The 18,339-nt window shown below is 38.9% G+C and overlaps 1 protein-coding gene across 1 annotated transcript in view; it reads left to right on the top strand.

The window, feature by feature from the left end:
- Positions 1–18,339, top strand: part of USH2A (usherin) — a 923,574-nt gene that overhangs the window by 508,486 nt on the left and 396,749 nt on the right. The window contains exons 35-36 of the mRNA NM_001191425.2: positions 12,054–12,205; positions 17,641–17,803. Of these exons, the coding sequence (NP_001178354.2) occupies positions 12,054–12,205; positions 17,641–17,803 (315 nt within the window). The remainder of the gene's footprint in view (positions 1–12,053; positions 12,206–17,640; positions 17,804–18,339) is intronic.

Genomic DNA, 18,339 nt, shown 5'->3' with positions numbered 1-18,339 from the left:
GGGATAGGTTCCAGTATGCTCAAATCTCCGCAGTAACCTCTCCGTATTCCCAATTCTGTATCCTTGAATTCAACCAATTGTCAAATTTGAAAGTGAAGTCACTCAGTTATGTCCGACTCTTTGCGACCCCATGGACTGTAACCTACCAGGATCCTCCATTCATGGGATTTTCCAAGCAAGAATCTTGGAGTGGGTTGCCATTTCCTTCTCCAGGAGATCTTTCTGACCCAGTGATTGAACCCGGGTCTCCTGCATTGTAGGCAGATGCTTTACTGTCTGAGCCACCAGGGAAGTAGAGTGTCTCTGTCAATTGTATAGTACCATATTTATCTTTTTTAAAGTCCATGTGTAAGTGAACCCACACAGTTCAAATCCATGTTGTTCAATTTCAAGGTCAGCTGTATATAAAAGTGTTAACAGCAATACGTGAACCGTGAACTTCCAGACGTTCAAGCTGGTTTTAGAAAAGGCAGAGAAACCAGAGATCAAATTGCCAACATCCACTGGATCATCGAAAAAGCAAGAGAGTTCCAGAAAAACATCTATTTCTGCTTTATTGACTATGCCAAAGCCTTTGACTGTGTGGATCCCAATAAACTGTGGAAAATTCTTCAAGAGATGGGAATACCAGACCACCTGACCTGCCTCTTGAGAAATTTGTATGCAGGTCAGGAAGCAACAGTTAGAACTGGACTAGGAACAACAGGCTGGTTCCAAATAGGAAAAGGAGTACGTCAAGGCTGTATATTGTCACCCTGCTTATTTAACTTATATGCAGAGTACATCATGAGAAACGCTGGGCTGGAAGAAGCACAAGCTGGAATCAAGATTGCCGGGAGAAATATCAATAACCTCAGATATGCAGATGACACCACCCTTATGGCAGAAAGTGAAGAGGAACTCAAAAGCCTCTTGATGAAAGTGAAAGAGGAGAGTGAAAAAGTTGGCTTAAAGCTCAACATTCAGAAAACGAAGATCATGGCATCTGGTCCCATCACTTCATGGGAAATAGATGGGGAAACAGTGGAAACAGTGTCAGACTTTATTTTTCTGGGCTCCAAAATCACTGCAGATGGTGACTGCAGCCATGAAATTAAAGGACGCTTACTCCTTGGAAGGAAAGTTATGACCAACCTAGATAGCATATTCAAAAGCAGAGACCTTACTTTGCCAACAAAGGTCCATCTAGTCAAGGCTATGGTTTTTCCAGTGGTCATGCATGGATGTGAGAGTTGGACTGTGAAGAAGGCTGAGTGCTGAAGAATTGATGCTTTTGAACTGTGGTGTTGGAGAAGACTCTTGAGAGTCCCTTGGACTGCAAGGAGATCCAACCAGTCCATTCTAAAGGAGATCAGTCCTGGGATTTCTTTGGAAGGAATGATGCTAAAGCTGAAACTCCAGTACTTTGGCCACCTCATGTGAAGAGTTGACTCATTGGAAAAGACTCTGATGCTGGGAGGGATTGGGGGCAGGAGGAGAAGGGGACGACAGAGGATGAGATGGCTGGATGGCATCACTGACTCGATGGATGTGAGTCTGAGTGAACTCCGGGAGTTGGTGATGGACAGGGAGGCCTAGTGTGCTGCAATTCATGGGGTCGCGAAGAGTTGGACACGACTGAGTGACTGAACTGAACTTAACTGAAAGATTTAAAACTAATACAATTATGTAAAGTTTAAAAATAAAATAAAATTAGAAAAAAAATAAAAAGATTTTTCTCTTAGAATATGCCATGCACTAAAGATAAAATGTGGCGTCCCACATCCCTGCCTAGGTTATAACTACTTAAGATCGATTTAGGAAGATGTGTATCTAAAAATTATTATTATTATTATTTTTTTTTGCAGAGTCCCCAGCTGCAGTATTTTATTTATTTTTTTAATTTTATTTTATTTTTAAACTTTACAATATTGTATTAGTTTTGCTAAATATCGAAATGAATCCGCCACAGGTATACTTGTGTTCCCCATCCTGAACCCTCCTCCCTCCTTCCTCCCCATACCCTCCCTCTGGGTCGTCCCAGTGCACCAGCCCCAAGCATCCAGTATCCTGCATCGAACCTGGACTGGCAACTCGTTTCATACATGATATTATACATGTCTCAATGCCATTCTCCCTAATCTCCCCACCCTCTCCCTCTCCCACAGAGTCCATAAGACTGTTCTGTACATCAGTGTCTCTTTTGCTGTCTCATACACAGGGTTATTGTTACCATCTTTCTAAATTCCATATATATGCGTTAGTATACTGTATTGGTGTTTTTCTTTCTGGCTTACTTCACTGTGTATAATAGGTTCCAGTTTCATCCATCTCATTAGAACTAATTCAAATGTATTCTTTTTAATGGTTGAGTAATACTCCATTGTGTATGTGTGCCACAGCTTTCTTATCCATTCATCTGCTGATGGGCATCTAGGTTGCTTCCATGTCTTGGCTATTATAAACAGTGCTGCGATGAACATTGGGGTACACGTGTCTCTTTCCCTTCTGGTTTCCTCAGTGTGTATGCCCAGCAGTGGGATTGCTGGATCATAAGGCAGTTCTATTTCCAGTTTTTTAAGGAATCTCCACACTGTTCTCCATAGTGGCTGTACTAGTTTGCATTCCCACCAACAGTGTAAGAGGGTTCCCTTTTCTCCACACCCTCTGCAGCATTTATTGCTTGTAGACTTTTGGATCGCAGCCATTCTGACTGGCGTGAAATGGTACCTCATAGTGGTTTTGATTTGCATTTCTCTGATAATGAGTGATGTTGAGCATCTTTTCATGTGTTTGTTAGCCCTCTGTATGTCTTTTTTGGAGAAATGTCTATTTAGTTCTTTGGCCCATTTTTTGATTGGGCCATTTATTTTTCTGGAGTTGAGCTGTAGGAGTTGCTTGTATATTTTTGAGATTAGTTGTTTGTCAGTTGCTTCATTTGCTATTATTTTCTCCCATTCTGAAGGCTGCCTTTTCACCTTGCTAATAGTTTCCTTTGTTGTGCAGAAGCTTTTAATTTTAATTAGGTCCCATTTGTTTATTTTTGCTTTTATTTCCAATATTCTGGGAGGTGGGTCGTAGAGGATCCTGCTGTGATGTATGTCGGAGAGTGTTTTGCCTATGTGCTCTTCTAGGAGTTTTATAGTTTCTGGTCTTACGTGTAGATCTTTAATCCATTTTGAGTTTATTTTTGTGTATGGTGTTAGAAAGTGTTCTAGTTTCATTCTTTTACAAGTGGTTGACCAGTTTTCCCAGCACCACTTGTTAAAGAGATTGTCTTTAATCCATTGTATATTCTCGCCTCCTTTGTCAAAGATAAGGTGTCCATATGTGCGTGGATTTATCTCTGGGCTTTCTATTTTGTTCCATTGATCAGTATTTCTGTCTTTGTGCCAGTACCATACTGTCTTGATAACTGTGGCTTTGTAATAGTTTCTTCACTCTGTGTGGGTTTATACAGGTGGCTTGTCAAGGTTTCTTGGTTAGGGAAGCTTGTGTAGGTGTTCTGGTGGGTGGAGCTGTATTTCTTCTCTCTCCTTTCGAAGACTTGGGTTGCTTTTCTGGGTGCCTGATGTCCTCTGCCGGCATTCAAAAGTTGTTTTGTGGAATTTACTCGGTGTTTAAATGTTCTTTTGATGAATTTTTGGGGGAGAAAGTGTTTTCCCCGTCTACTCCTCCACCATCTTAGCTCCTCCCCTGCTATTTTTTCTTTTTAATATTTTCAGCTACCTCACTTGTCTCTAGTTCCATGATCTTCCTTATACCAGTCTATTATATATGTCATTCTAGGTTAATTTTTCTAAGGAAGACTTTCATTTTGCCCCTGGTTAGTACATGAAAATGTGAAAATGTCGATTGTTCTCCTTTGTATCATAAAATCCCAATTCCTTCGAACAGCATTCAAGGTCCTAACTTCCCTTTGAAGGCTTATTTCTGTTAAACTTGAACCAATTACAACAACAAAAAATAACAAAATACTGGTCTATTATTGGAGAAGGAAATGGCAACCCACTCCAGTGTTCTTGCCTGGAGAATCCCAGGGATGGGGGAGCCTGGTGGGCTGCCGTCTATGGGGTCGCACAGAGTCGGACACGACTGAAGCGACTTAGCAGCAGCAGCAGCAGCAGCAGCAGGATATCTTAACTATACCTTGCACTTACTTGTTTCCACACATTGGTAAATATAGTTTCTCCACCAGGAACATCTTTCCGAATCATTGCTTTTTCTTTCTTATGGGAGAACCTATGGAAGACACAGCTTCCTTGCATGGAAGACTTGACTGCTCTGAAAAGCTTTTAGGACTCACTTTAGCCAGGGTGATTGTTCCCTGCTAGAAGCATCTGTATTTAACTGGTTATACCTTTTGTTGGGTGTAAAGGTTTTGTGGCGCTGATTACTCATCTGTTAGATTGTTGTTTAATTAGACCTGTGTTTTTAACCCTTGTCTTACTTCCATAAAGGTAGATACTATTTCTTTCTGTCTCTCAAAGTACCAAGAAAGTACCTTTCAGGTAATTGACTCTCAATAAATATATGGTAATTTTTCATTAAGCTCAGCCTAATTGCTTTTAGGGCTAGAGCATGTTCATCAGTTCTTAATTTGAGTGGATTTCCCACATATTTTAGAAGAGAAAATTAGGCTGAAAATGGATAACAAGAGTAGTGGCAGTGATGTGATGAGATTGCCAGGTTCTACCCCTTAATTTCTCCTTGTATGACTTTGGGAAATAGCTTAGTTCCTCTAAGACTGTATTCTCTCATCTTCATAACAAGGAAACTGCTATGTTCTAAATTGTTCTAATTTCTTGGTGTTGTCAATTTTAACAAAAATAACTCATATAAACCATACAGCCTATTGTCTGACTCAAAGTAAGTGTTCAGTACATTTTATAAATTAATAAAGTGTTTTATAATTTCAAAAATACTTCAGTTCAATTCAGTTGCTCAGTCATGTCCAACTCTTTGTGACCCCATGGACTACAGCACACCAGGCTTCCCTGTCCATCACCAACTCCCGGAGTTTACTCAAACTCATGTGCATTGAGTTGGTGATGCTGTCCAACCATCTTATCCTCTGTTGTCCCCCTCTCCTCCCACCTTCAATCTTTCCCAGCATCAGGGTCTTTTCCAATGAGTCAGTTCTTCACATCAGGTGGCCAAAGTATTGGAGTTTCAGCTTCAGCATCAGTCCTTCCAATGAATATTCAGGACTGATTTCCTTTAGGATAGACTGGTTGGATCTCCTTGCTGTCCAAGAGACTCTCAGGAGTCTTCTCAACCCCATAGTTCAAAAGCATCAATATTTTAGCACTCAGCTTTCTTTATAGTCCAACTCTCACATCCATACATGACTACTGGAAAAACCAAAGCTTTGACTAGATGAACATTTGTTGGCAAAGTAATGTCTCTGCTTTTTAATATGCTGTCTAGGTTGGTCATTGGAAAAGGCAATGGCACCCCACTCCAGTACTCTTGCCTGGAGAATCCCATGGATGGAGGAGCCTGGTAGGCTGTGGTCCATGGGGTCTCGAAGAGTCGGACATGACTGAGTGACTTCACTTTCACTTTTCACTTTCACACATTGGAGAAGGAAATGGCAACCCACTCCAGTGTTCTTGCCTGGAGAATCCCAGGGACGGTGGAGCCTGGTGGGCTGCCGTCTATGGAGTCGCACAGATCGGACACGACTGAAGCGACTTAGCAACAGTAGCAGCAGCAGCTAGGTTGACCACAGCTTTTCTTCCAAGGAGTAAGCATCTTTTAATTTCATGGCTGCAATCACCATCTGCAGTGACTTTGGAACCCCCAAAAAATAAAGCCTCTTACTATTTCCATTGTCTCCCCATCTATTTGCCATTAACTGATGGTACCAGATGCCATGATCTTGGTTTTCTGAATGTTGATTTTAAACCATTTTAAGAACTTAACATTTTACTTATCCCAAAGTTATTCATATGTGTCTTGTGCTGTAGTCAAAGAAGGAAAAGACTTAGACTTCATTTTAAAAGTCCAGTAGATTATATTCACTCATTTTTGTAACTCACATTGGGAATCTGAGGTCAATAAAAATTGTTGTGTTAAGAGATATTTTAGACTTATTGCTTATTAATGTATGTTTTGGTAACTGAATTGTACAATGTTTCATATCATACCTAATTCCATTTACATCAAAATATTTGCTAATAAAAACAAGTTATGAAATCTGTTTGCCTATTTTGATAAGAAATGGGATTTTTTTCAAATGATATTTCTTATCATCTACAAATTTACCAGGAAATTTAACTTTGTGTACTTAACTCAATATTTCATAATAAATGGTCTTAAAAACAGATGAAATGTCTTGTTTTAAGCTCTTTTGATGGGGGACATATCTGAGTTCCAGCTCTAAAACACAACAGTATCCCACTTCGGTCCTACCTTGAGATCTGACAGTAGCTGGTAAGACCTAGACCGAAAGGCAGAAAAGCCAGAGAGGCCAGCACCACTAGTCTGTTTTATCCCCACAACATGTTTACCCCAACTTTCTGGGACAGGGAACTCATCTTGCTAGTTAGTACTCAGCCAAGGCCTGATTGATCACTGACTGCATGTGGTATGATCAGATGTGTGTTTTGAAAACTGCCCTTCTGTGTTATGAAGAATGAATTCTGTGGGAGCATGAATAATGCATCAAAACAGGAGATGTAAGAGACATGGGTTCGATTCCTGGGTTGAGAAGATCCCCTGGAGTGGGAAATGGCAACCCACTCCAGTATTCTTGCCTGGAGAATCAACGTGGACAGAGGAGCCTGCGGGTACAGTACATGGGGTCGCAGAGAGGGACACGACTGACGTGACTTAACACACACACGCTATTCTATTATGAGATGATGGCAGAGTGGACTAGATAGCCATGGATATGGAGATAGGGAAGGATCAATTTGGAATGTAAGATCTCCAGGACTGAGGATGGAGTTGGTGTGGTGGATGAAGTAGACAAGAGTGTCCAAAATGATTTAAAAGGCAGACTGCATTTTTTTTCAGTGTACATTGTTTTTATAATTGACCTTTTTGTCCTTTCTACAAATACTGTCTAATATAGGTTACCTATAGAATGCTGGGAAATTGTGTGTGTGTGTGTGAGAGAGAGAGAGAGAAAGAAAGAGCTCATGTCCATTGAGTCTGGACTTCAGTCTAATTTATCCCCAAAGTCAGGTGCATACAGGATAGTAAAAATAGTGAGCAGTTAACTGTCACAAATCTCACTTAATTTCATTCTCAGCTTGTTTGCATTGTGCTCATCTGACTCTGAACCCTTGTCTCAGCGACTGTCTATTATTTCTTTATCCTTAGTTCCAAATGTCATGGTTATCTAGTTTCTCAGCAGATCTTGCTAGGGTTGACTTGCTAGAGTCAGGTAGACAAAACAAAGAAGTTACATTTGAGAGGCTGTCACTGAGGGAGGATGGAGAAGTCAAAATGGAGACACGGGCATGAATGAAATATAGCCACTAAGTGATGTTAACAGGAAAAGCTGGCTAAGTGTCCTCCACCTACTCAGTCCTGGAGGGTATCAATGAATTAGTGAATATAGTCTCTGGTGTCCATAACGCACAGTTTGAATCCTCACAAAATGATTCTCTTATATTCATTATAGCCTCTGTGAAAAGACAGGAAAGTGTGTAGTGCTTGCTGGAAAGAATTCCTTCAAAAATGGTTAAGATTTTTAAGTTTGCACTTCATGGATGAGATTTAGTTATAATGAAAATTAACTCCTATAAAATATCTCATTTCCCAATATGTCAGACAAATGAGATATTATGCACATAATCCCAGCAGAAAAGAAATTCTCTGTTCCCCAATTATGTAAGAAAAGGGAAATATTGATTTGGGTACTTTCTATTTCAGTGTTGAAAAGCAGATCAAGTAGGTAGCATTCCAGGGGTCTTAAAATTTCTTTAAGAGCTTCTGCAACATGTGATTTGCACATAAGTGCAATAGCGTAAGTGATTTGTGCACCGGGTGCCCATTGCATGGAATGATTGCTTATCAGAGTGCCCGGCACATAATAATTTCTTGTCTTTTTTATTATTGGGCTTCCCAAATGGTGCTAGTGGTAAAGAACCCATCTATCAATGCAGGAAACATAAGAGACACAGGTTCATCCCCTGGGTCAGGAAGATTGCCTGGAGGAGGGCATGGCAACCCATTCCAGTATTCCGGCCTGGAAAATCCCACAGACAGAGGAGCCTGGTGGGCTGCAGTCTATAGGGTCGCAAAGAGTCGGACACGCCTGAAGCAACTTAGCACACACACAGACATTATTATTAGCGTGATTTTTATCTGTATTTCTTCTCTTAAACCAAGTGCTAGTTGGTTTTTCACTATGTATCTCTCACGTCTTAATTTTAATTCACTCGTTCTTTCGGGTGTCAAGTATTAAATGACATTAGATGGTCACCATAGAATAAAGGAGAGCAGATGCTGGCGGTCGCACTATTTTGTGGAGCCAGAGTGGTACATGAAATATTCTCAAAAACAAGCTGGATGTTTTCTTTCTTCCTGTTTCTACCCTCCTAGCAGTGCCTCCTCTTGGTGAAACTTTCTAGAAAGTCAACCAGCAAGGGAGCTAAAAATGTATTGTGTTGGCTCTTGGGCTCAGTGTGCAGACCAGGCTCTAGAAGTGTGGACGTGTCAGCTGTCATCAGATGACTTAGGTGAATTACCAGTTGAGCTGTTCGGTCTCCGTGCCTACCTTTCTACCTTCCACTGCTGATGATAATCACTGCTTGCTTCCACTCCAAATGGTGCTACCAAGTGTTGAACAAATGAATATGCTCTTACCCTCTGTCCCCATAGTCATATCTGGGTGGTATTAACTCCCCTTTCAGTTTAGATATATCCCACCTGGATATCCTATAACTTAAAACCTAAACTGTAAACCAACTTTCTTTATATAAATCAACAGAGAAGAGGAGGAGGGAAAATTAGTTATTATATATAAATCTCTATATAATAAGCAAGAAATAAAAAAATGACACCTTCAACGCTTGTTTCTATAACTACTTAAGGCCATGGTTGATATTTACAATTTCTTCCATTTGATGTCAGCCCCTAGCCGCGATCAAGGGCCCCCGCCCTGAAGGGAAACGTCAGTTCCGCTCAGAATTCATTAACCAAGCAGGTCCAGCTGTTTAGTCACTCGATTGTGGTCCACTCTTTGCGACCCCAGGGACTGTCGCCCAACGAAACGTTTATTATTAAAAGCTCTATGTCCTTAGTGGTTGTGGCTTAAGTTGCTTTAGACTTCCAATCGTCACATGATTGGATCTGTCAGACAAAGGGGTGCCCTTGAGAAAGTCCAGGATGTCAGCATGTGGAAGGAAGCTAATTCCTCCTCCCTCATAGTAACTTTTTCTTTGCATGTTGTTATGGTTGCACAAAGATCCCAAGTTGCCAGATAATATTCTTGTTTCTAATTTACTGGTACCTTGGTGCCCCATGATGTAAGTGTTCCTTTTTGTGAGTAGAGAAAGCACGAATAGTTTGGAGAGCATATTAACTATAATACTGGAAGGGAACATGCTGACTAAAAAGTTAACAGAAATAATTCATGTAAAGCATACAACCTTTTGTCTGACTCAACATAAGTGTTCAGTACATTTTTAATAATAAAGTGTTTTATAATTTCAAAAACACTTACATGACATTTTAAAAAATGATCTTAAGAAAGATTCTCACATTTTCTCACTATGGAAAAACCAGCATCAAATACTGGTCCTGAGTTCAAAGCAGTTAAAGCATCCTACAGGGATTCCAGATCCACAGGGTGACGCAGCTTGGGCTGTAATGTACATTTCCAAAGGCCATTTCTGCAATTTCCCAGGCTATGGGTTAATGAGATATAAGATGGGTCACTTCCATAATATTAATTCACTTCCCCTTTCTTTTATTATAAACTGATTTCTTAATCAAAAGCAACATTGTAAGGGATATTGTGACAACAGACACAGCATTTCATAAGTTCACAGATGATGGTGCTGCCAGAACATTGTGAAGGTTTTAGAAATGAGCAACTCCCACCCAGGAGAGCAGGACGCTTATGATGTCTTCTGGTGTTATGATTGCCTGAGTGATGCTGTCCCTGCTACAATGATGAATGAAGGCTTGATCTACTTTTAAGACATTCAGAAGACCAGATCTGTTGTTCATAAAACTGAGAGTCAGTTCTCCAGGAAGACAGCTCTCAAGAACTCTCTTGATGACATTTGGTTTTGCTAGTTTTCTATTGCAAAATTCATTCCTTCTCAAAATACTGTTTTGAGCTATCCTATAATATCAACCTTTTAACGAGTTTTTTTTTTTTTTTTAATATTTCAGGTATCTAGGTATCCTTTTCTCCCTATAGTGTTAAATTTTCATTCTGTTTAGATTCTGGTATTATTGCTATGCTGTATATAAGTTAATTTATTCATTTAGTCAATATTTTTTAAGTGCCTACTTCCCAGGGTGCTAGTGGTAAAGAACCTTCCTGGCAATGCAAGAGATGCTGGAGACACAGATTTGATCCCTGGGTAGGGAAGATCTCCTGGAGAAGGGCACAGGAACCCATTCCAGTATTTATGCCCAGGAAATCCCATGAACAGAGGAGCCTGGTGGGCTACAGTCCGTGGGGTTGCAAAGAGTCAGACACGACTGATGCAGCTTAGCATAAACAATGTTTTAGGCACCGTGCTAAGCTCTAGAAACATACAGGTGAGGAAGTCAAGATTACCTTGGGGAGCCTATAGCCCATTGGAGATGTCAGGCAATTACGTAAGGAATAATAATACTAATAATGTGAGAAGTGGCTAAGTGCTACAGTGGAGATGTGCTGTTTGCTAGTGGAGAAGAACCTAACATCCGTCTTCAAGGAAGACTGTCTGACAGAAGAATGGTTAAGACAATTCTTCAAGGGCACACTCAGGATGCCACTGTGAAAGTAATTTACCTCTGAAAGACATTCTCATTTAGCATGTAAGCAAAGTTCTGTTTCTTAACATATGATGTTTAATGAGTGGGGATATTTCCAGTGGGCAAAGATCCCTAACCTCCTTTTATTTTTTTTAATATAAATTTATTTATTTTAATTGGAGGTTATTTACTTTACAATATTGTATTGGTTTTGCCATACATCAACATGAATCCACCACAGGTATACATGTGTTCCCCATCCTCAACCCCCCTCCCTCCACCCTCCCCGTACCATCCCTCAAGAAGGTGCACCATCCCACCCAATGCACATTGGAACGGAAGAAATCAAATGATTATATTCATTAGCCCTGCAGTCTCTCAAATCTCTGTTAGTTGATTTCATGAAAGTACACGTAACTTCTAAAACAAATTTGAGTTGATCATTAAATCTCGCAAATCATAGCTTCTCTACCCTGTACATGAGTGTCTCATGAATGGATCTGTGAAAGTGCGTGGGGTTTACATTTAGGTGATTCAGTGTTGTAATTGAGAGCACGGGCTCTGGAGCCAGATTCAAATCCTGATTCCCATATTTGCCAGCTCTGTGACCTTGAGCAAGTTACCTAAGTTATCTGTACCTGACTTGGCTCATCTATGAAATAGTGATGATTATACTGCGCTTATTATAGTAGTACTGTGAGGAGAGAGTTCAAAAAGAGGATGCACTTGGAACAGTGCCTGGTGCATCCTGAGTCACACATAATGCATTACCAAACAGGGCTATTGGACTTCTAAAGCACATCTATCAGGATATCATTTTAGAAAACAATGCACATTGTAAATGTACTTACGTTATTCATTTCTGATATGGAACACCAATGACAGCAGTTAACATGATGCAATAGAAAGCTTCCTATTCTGGGACTCGGTTTCTATTTGTGCCTCTATACTAATTAGCTTAACAATTTGAGATTCAAGAGTTTAAAGCCTGTTTTATCCTTTGGAAAGAGATAGGATTTAGACTAAGGGAGAGACTGTGATTCCATGCAATTAGAAATTGCATCAAGAAGTACATGCTTCTTTTAAGACCTTTGCTATTGTCTAACAATCATACTAAAAGACAATTATTATTGCCTTCCCAGGTGTTATCACAAGTTACGGGCTGTATCTCGATGGTATATTAATTCACAACTCCTCAGAACTCAGTTGTCATGCTTCTGGATTCGCTCCTTGGAGCTTGCATTCCTTCAGGGTCCAAGCCTGCACGGCCAGAGGTTGTGCTCTGGGCCCACTGGTGAGTGTGGCAATTTACATCCCGGGTATGTACTAAATGTCAGATGACAATGAATAGGCGACTCTCCACAGCTAGCCTTTCAAGTAGGAGGGGAGATGTTCTTTTTATAAAATTTCATTTAAGAGTTAGTAGGATTTTATATTCAACATAAATTTTAAGATTGCACATAGGTCTAGTGAAGGACAAAATCTACATTTTATTGAAATTTCAAAAGGTAGGTTGACCAGGCAGGCTTGCCTAATATAGTGACATATTTAAAGTGGATGCTTTTCTTCCTAGTAAGAAGTAAGTGTCTGATTAAAAAGTGAAAATAATTGAAAGGCCCTAACTGTCACAATATGGCAACACTGCTCCCCAACAAGTATGTTAATCAATTCAAAGATTGAGTTTGCCTCATCCATTAGAATAACACATTTTAATTTTATTAGTGTGATATATTCATAAGAACGGTATTGAAAATGTCGTTAATATCAGATTTTGATATCCACATTTCAGAAATCTTTATCTATATATATTTCAATAGTAATTAAAAGATTGACAAAATTGTGCTTTTTATTACTGGTATAATTTCCAAAACCCAATTAATTGTATGTAATTCTCATAGACCAGCTTGACATTCTTCAGTCTCAAAACATCACATTTTACTCTTGTGCATATTTCTTGATCAATTAGACTTAGCTTCTTTTAAGGGAAATATTCATTTTTGATATTTTTTGGCTATATTTGCTAATGGCCTATCATTTTAATGTACTCTGTCTTCACTGAAGAGTGCATTGTATAAATATTACCCTTGAAAAACAGCTCTACCATTTAAATTTTTGCTTCCTTAGTTTTGATCACACCTCCCATTTTGCTTCAGAGATTGGTGGCTTTCCAAGCTGCTAACATCATCTATCAGTGGAGCTGAGCTGTAGTCTTTATTGCCATTAAGTATTTCATAGCCTAGACCCCTCTGACGGTTACTTACTCTTAAAAGCAGGAATGGCAACAGGCCAGCCTTTCTTCTCCATTCAAAAAAAGAAAAAGAAACAAAAGAACATTTGCCATGAGCTTGAAAGTGAGGCTTTTTCAAAAAAAAATAAACTGCAGGTTGTGGTCCCAGCTACTAAACTGGGTCCCACTCTGCCTCCTGGGGTTCTGGTCACTGTAGACAAGGGGGACACGGTTATCGATCTGTGTCCTGTGCAGATAGTAGGTGATGTTGACCTGAAGGAATCAAAGGCATAAAACCCCGATAGAAAGGGGGAAACGGAATTGGATTGTAAAACCCTGCTCTCCAAAGCCTCACGTGTTGTAGACTCAGTCTTAGCTTAAAGGACAGAGTTATTTTCTCCCCTTGGTCCTCTTCTTTATCCTGTGCTCAATATGCAAACACTTTTCCCAAGTCAATGATCCATCTCTAGTCACTGGGATGGAATAGCAATATCTTTATTTAGAACAAGTCAGTTCGGTGCTGCCAAGAAGTTAAAACCCATGATCTTCAATTGATTTCTAATTTTTTTTTTTTTACCAATTATAATATATATCATGCCCATAAGAGATCCCATATTTGAGTACTTTAGATAGCCCTGGATATCTATCACAATCATAAAAGATATTACAGATTCAACTCTTGTCAATGGTTTTTTTCAATGTGTTATTGATTTAAGAAATCTAGGAATCACATCTTAAAAGCCAGACTTTCCTATCATTAAATTATACACACACACATACACACACACACACACACATTCAGTTCAGGTCAGTTGCTCAGTTGTGTCCAACTCTTTGCGGCCCCTTGGACTGTAGCACACCAGGCTTCCCTGTCCATCACCAACTCCCAGAGCTTGTTCAGACTCATGTCCTCGAGTCAGTGATGCCATCCAACTATCTCATCCTCTGTCATGGTCTTCTCCTCCTGCCTTCAATATTATCCAGAATCAGGGTCTTTTCCACTGAGTCAATTCTTCACATCAGGTGGCCAAAGTCTTTATATGCATACACACACACACACACACACACACACACATATATACACACACATAATATGGCTAAATTTTGTTGAATATCACATATATCATCATGTTTGTGCCCAGTTATGTCCAACTCTTTGCAAGCCCATGGACTGTAGCCTGCTAGGTTTCTCTGTCCATAGAATTTTCCAGGCAAGAATACTGGAGGGGGTTTGCGAATTCCTACTGCAGGGGTATCATTAATTATATATAAACATATGTTATCATATATACATTTTGTATGCTGCTGCTACTGCTGCTAAGTCGCTACAGTCGTGTCCGACTCTGCGACCCCAGAGATGTCGGCCCACCAGGCTCCCCCATCCCTGGGATTCTTCAGGCAAGAACACTGGAGTGGGTTGCTGTTTCCTTCTCCAATGCATGAAAGTGAAAAGTTAAAGGGAAGTCGATCAGTCGTGTCCGACTCCTAGGGACCCCATGGACTGCATACCACCAGGTTCCTCCGCCCATGGGATTTTCCAGGCAAGAGTACTGGAGTGGGTTGCCATTGCCTTCTCCGATACATATTGTATACTTATCACTTAAAGGTATTCTTTATCTAAAGGCCACTGTTGTAACAAATATTTCATTGAAACAAAAAAGTTATGGTTTTTATTTTTAAATCTTTTAAATCCAACATTAAGTTTTCTAAAGAGTCAAACTTTTGTTCGCCTAACAACGTTTCTTAATAATAACTCTTGGTTTTTAGAAACAGAGGACTGTTTCACATCTCTTACATATTTAATATCATTGTTTTTCATGCACATAGGGAAATACCATTCAGTGTTTCCTATGACAAATATGCTTAATAGTGTTAAATGTAGTCTGGTTCACCCTCAAATTTTTCAGTGTTGCTCATGTAATAAAAAACAGTTTAAAAGTATGACAAATTTGATAAAATAGAATATTTTAAAAATAAAATACATAAATTACATATCCTTACCGTCTTAATGTAGTATTACGTGCTCAGTCACTTCAGCCGTGTCCAACTCTTTGTGACCCTGTAGCCCACCAGGCTCCTCTATCCATGGGATTTCCCAGGCAAGAATCCTGGAGTGGGTTGCCATGAATATATACATGGTAATCTTCCCGATGCAGGGATGGAACCCATGTCTTCTGTGTCTTCTGCATTGCCGGTGGATTCTTTACCACTGAGCCGGCTCGATATGTTTTGTGCCTAACCAAGTGTATTCCCTGATATTTGTTATTTAGAAGAAATTATTCTGTACCATCTGGGGGAAAAAAAAAAAAAGATTTCTGTGTAGTTTGTTCGGTTCTTGTTCATTTATACAATGTATTTGGCTTTAAAGAAGTTCCAGTGTAAAAAGCAATTTACAATGCCTTTAATTAAAATTTTAAGATGCTAATATGCATTGTCAAATTAAATCCAGTAACTGAGGTTTCATAAATATGTGAAATAACAAAAAAATTAACAGAAAATACAACAGGGAAGAACTTTTTAAATGCTTTCCTTTTTTCAATTATATTGTTGAATTGCAATTAGAAATAAACTCTTAACATTTTGTGTTTATACAATAAGTTTATACAATAAAATGCAATGAATTTGTCCATAGGAAGATCACTTTGCTGTTTTTTTTTCTCTTGTCCACTGTTGGGTAACAATGGTAGAGTCTAAGATGGGAAATTTCATGGCTGTATTTGGCCTTGGAACACTCATTGGATTCAGTTCTCCAAGGACCTTCTTAAGGATGAAGTGTGAAACTATAGGTCACAGCTGTGTAATATGGTTATAGAGCTGCCTTGGTTTCTTGCTGATGGCACGTTACACAGATAAACACACCCAACACACATGTAATACATATACAGATTTCTGATACATTATAAGAGTTTTATTAAGGATAAAATTTTTGTTAAAATGTTTGTTTTCCTTGCACAGTTCTTCTCAATTTTTTTTGTGTGTGTCAGGGGAAGTTTTCAGGTGAACCAACTTAACCTTCAGAATGGCCTTTCTTAGCATTTTCTTAAGGCAAGGTTGATAAACAAAGTGTAAATTAAAACAAAAAAGAGCAAAAGAGTCCACCTGCCAAATTTAATATAGAGTGAAGTACTGAAATATTTATCCATATACATAAGGAGATTTTAAAACTATATTTTTATTTTGAATTAACTAGATATGTAATTATCTGGATTTGTACTTAATTCTTCAACTTTGTGAGTTTTATTTTATCGGGAACACTTTAAAATCACTTTCTATGCAATAATTTGAACTATATACATAGACATTATGAAACCAATTGCTTTGTTATGAAATATTAAAATGATGAGTTGATATTTTTCCAGTCAAGTTTCTTTATCATTTTTCATACATAGCTATTAGACTAAAAAAATGAGTAGGAGTTATAGATCTAAAGAACCCCATAGCCTTTCTCAGATGAAAATAAAACATGTCATGACCTCATACTTATTAAAAATTAACACTCTGTCTTTTCCACATTTATTTTCATAATTGGGAAAGTGTATTCACCCTAACAAATGAAGGCTACATAATTGAGAATATTTGCCTGCCTAAGGATTTCATGTTTGATCACCTTCTTGTGAGGCATGAGCCTGTATTTTAAGAATAAGGTCAAAAGTATCAACATATTCAATATGTCTGAAAAGGCCAGATGTTCATGAGGGATGCTTATGAGCTCATGGTGATTCATTAACAAATTTAGGCCAATTATTAAATCATGGTAAAATACCCTAAACCCCTTTCTAGTTTCTTTCCCACTTCATCTTCCTCTGTTCTCTTGGCTATTTTTTCTTATTTTGCTATTAAAATCTTTCTGGCCCCTGTGCAGTAAAGGATTATGTTTGAATCCTTCTCTTCAAATAATTCACTTTTTGTTCTTCTCATATACATTCATTACCATTATATTAATGAAATTTCAGCTTTTGTGATTATACTTTAGGGATAGATTCACTCAGGTACATTTATCTCCTGATGTCTGGCATGGTGCCATTTGCACATACCTGGTAGTAACACAGCTCAGAGAAGTGAGTATGTGTGTGTGTCTGTGAAGATGCTTGATGTGGCCTTTGACAATGCCCAGCAGTCTATTACTCCAGTCAGGAGCTTATGAAAATAGACCTTATGCATTTCTTCCCTTTTGCAATCACAAAAAAATTGTTTTTAAGCCACCCTAGAAATAGTCTGTGGATATGCACAGCTATAGGCATGATCACAGTGTGAGCTGATCCACATATTCTGGAAATCACAAACTGCCTTGGTCAGGACCTCAAATTCTAAGCTTTAACAGCAGGAGGAAGAAAACATGAGGTATGCTTTGATCCTGCTGACAAAATGAGGTATTCATACAAGATGCGACTGTCAAAATAGTTTACTTCACAGCCAAAAGAGATTCTTTGAAGAAATATGCTCAAAGTGAAGCATGTACTTATTTTATTTGCAAACAAAAATAAATCTTTTTATACTCACAGGTGGAAAATCGAACTCTGGAAGCTCCTCCTGAAGGAACAGTAAATGTGTTTGTCAAAACAGAAGGATCCCGAAAAGCCCACGTGAGGTGGGAACCGCCTTTTCACCCTAATGGACGCTTGATGTACTCAGTCCTTTTTACTGGCACTTTCTATGCTGACCAAGGTAACCTGTTTGTCATCTTTAAACTTCCATAGCATTAGAAAATGATTTGTTTTCTTTTAAATTTTTTTCTTTTGGCCACAGATTTAAATTTCTTTATTTTTCCTACAATCAACCTATATTGACAAGCTGGTTTGGCCTCACTTATTTTGTGGTTCTCATAGCAGCGAACAAAAGCTTAATCTGATCATTTATAGGAAGAGTAAGCTCTCAAGACCACACCTGATCTATTCAACTCTGGGGAAGTGGGAATCAGTGCTCTGTGTTTTAATGAACACTTCAGGTGGTTCTGATGGTAACTCAACTTTGAGAAAGACTGGCTTAGGGTAGATTCTATATTCTTGTCCCCTTGCTTAATAAATGGTGAAATTCTAAAACATTGTTCCTGCAAGAATTGGGTTTTAATTTTGCCATCCACCTTCAGTAAACTCTTTTTATGTGATCATTTTAACATTTCTGAACTAAGTTAGGGATGCTTGGTGTGTGTTCCAGTAAATGAACTGGATGTGGGTTAGACTGCATAGGGTTCCTCGACAGGA

This window comes from Bos taurus, chromosome 16, assembly GCF_002263795.3.
Source record: "Bos taurus isolate L1 Dominette 01449 registration number 42190680 breed Hereford chromosome 16, ARS-UCD2.0, whole genome shotgun sequence".
Classification (NCBI taxonomy): Eukaryota; Metazoa; Chordata; class Mammalia; order Artiodactyla; family Bovidae; genus Bos; species Bos taurus.
Note: the sequence above shows the minus strand (reverse complement) of the source record. Positions and strands in the feature narration are given on the sequence as shown.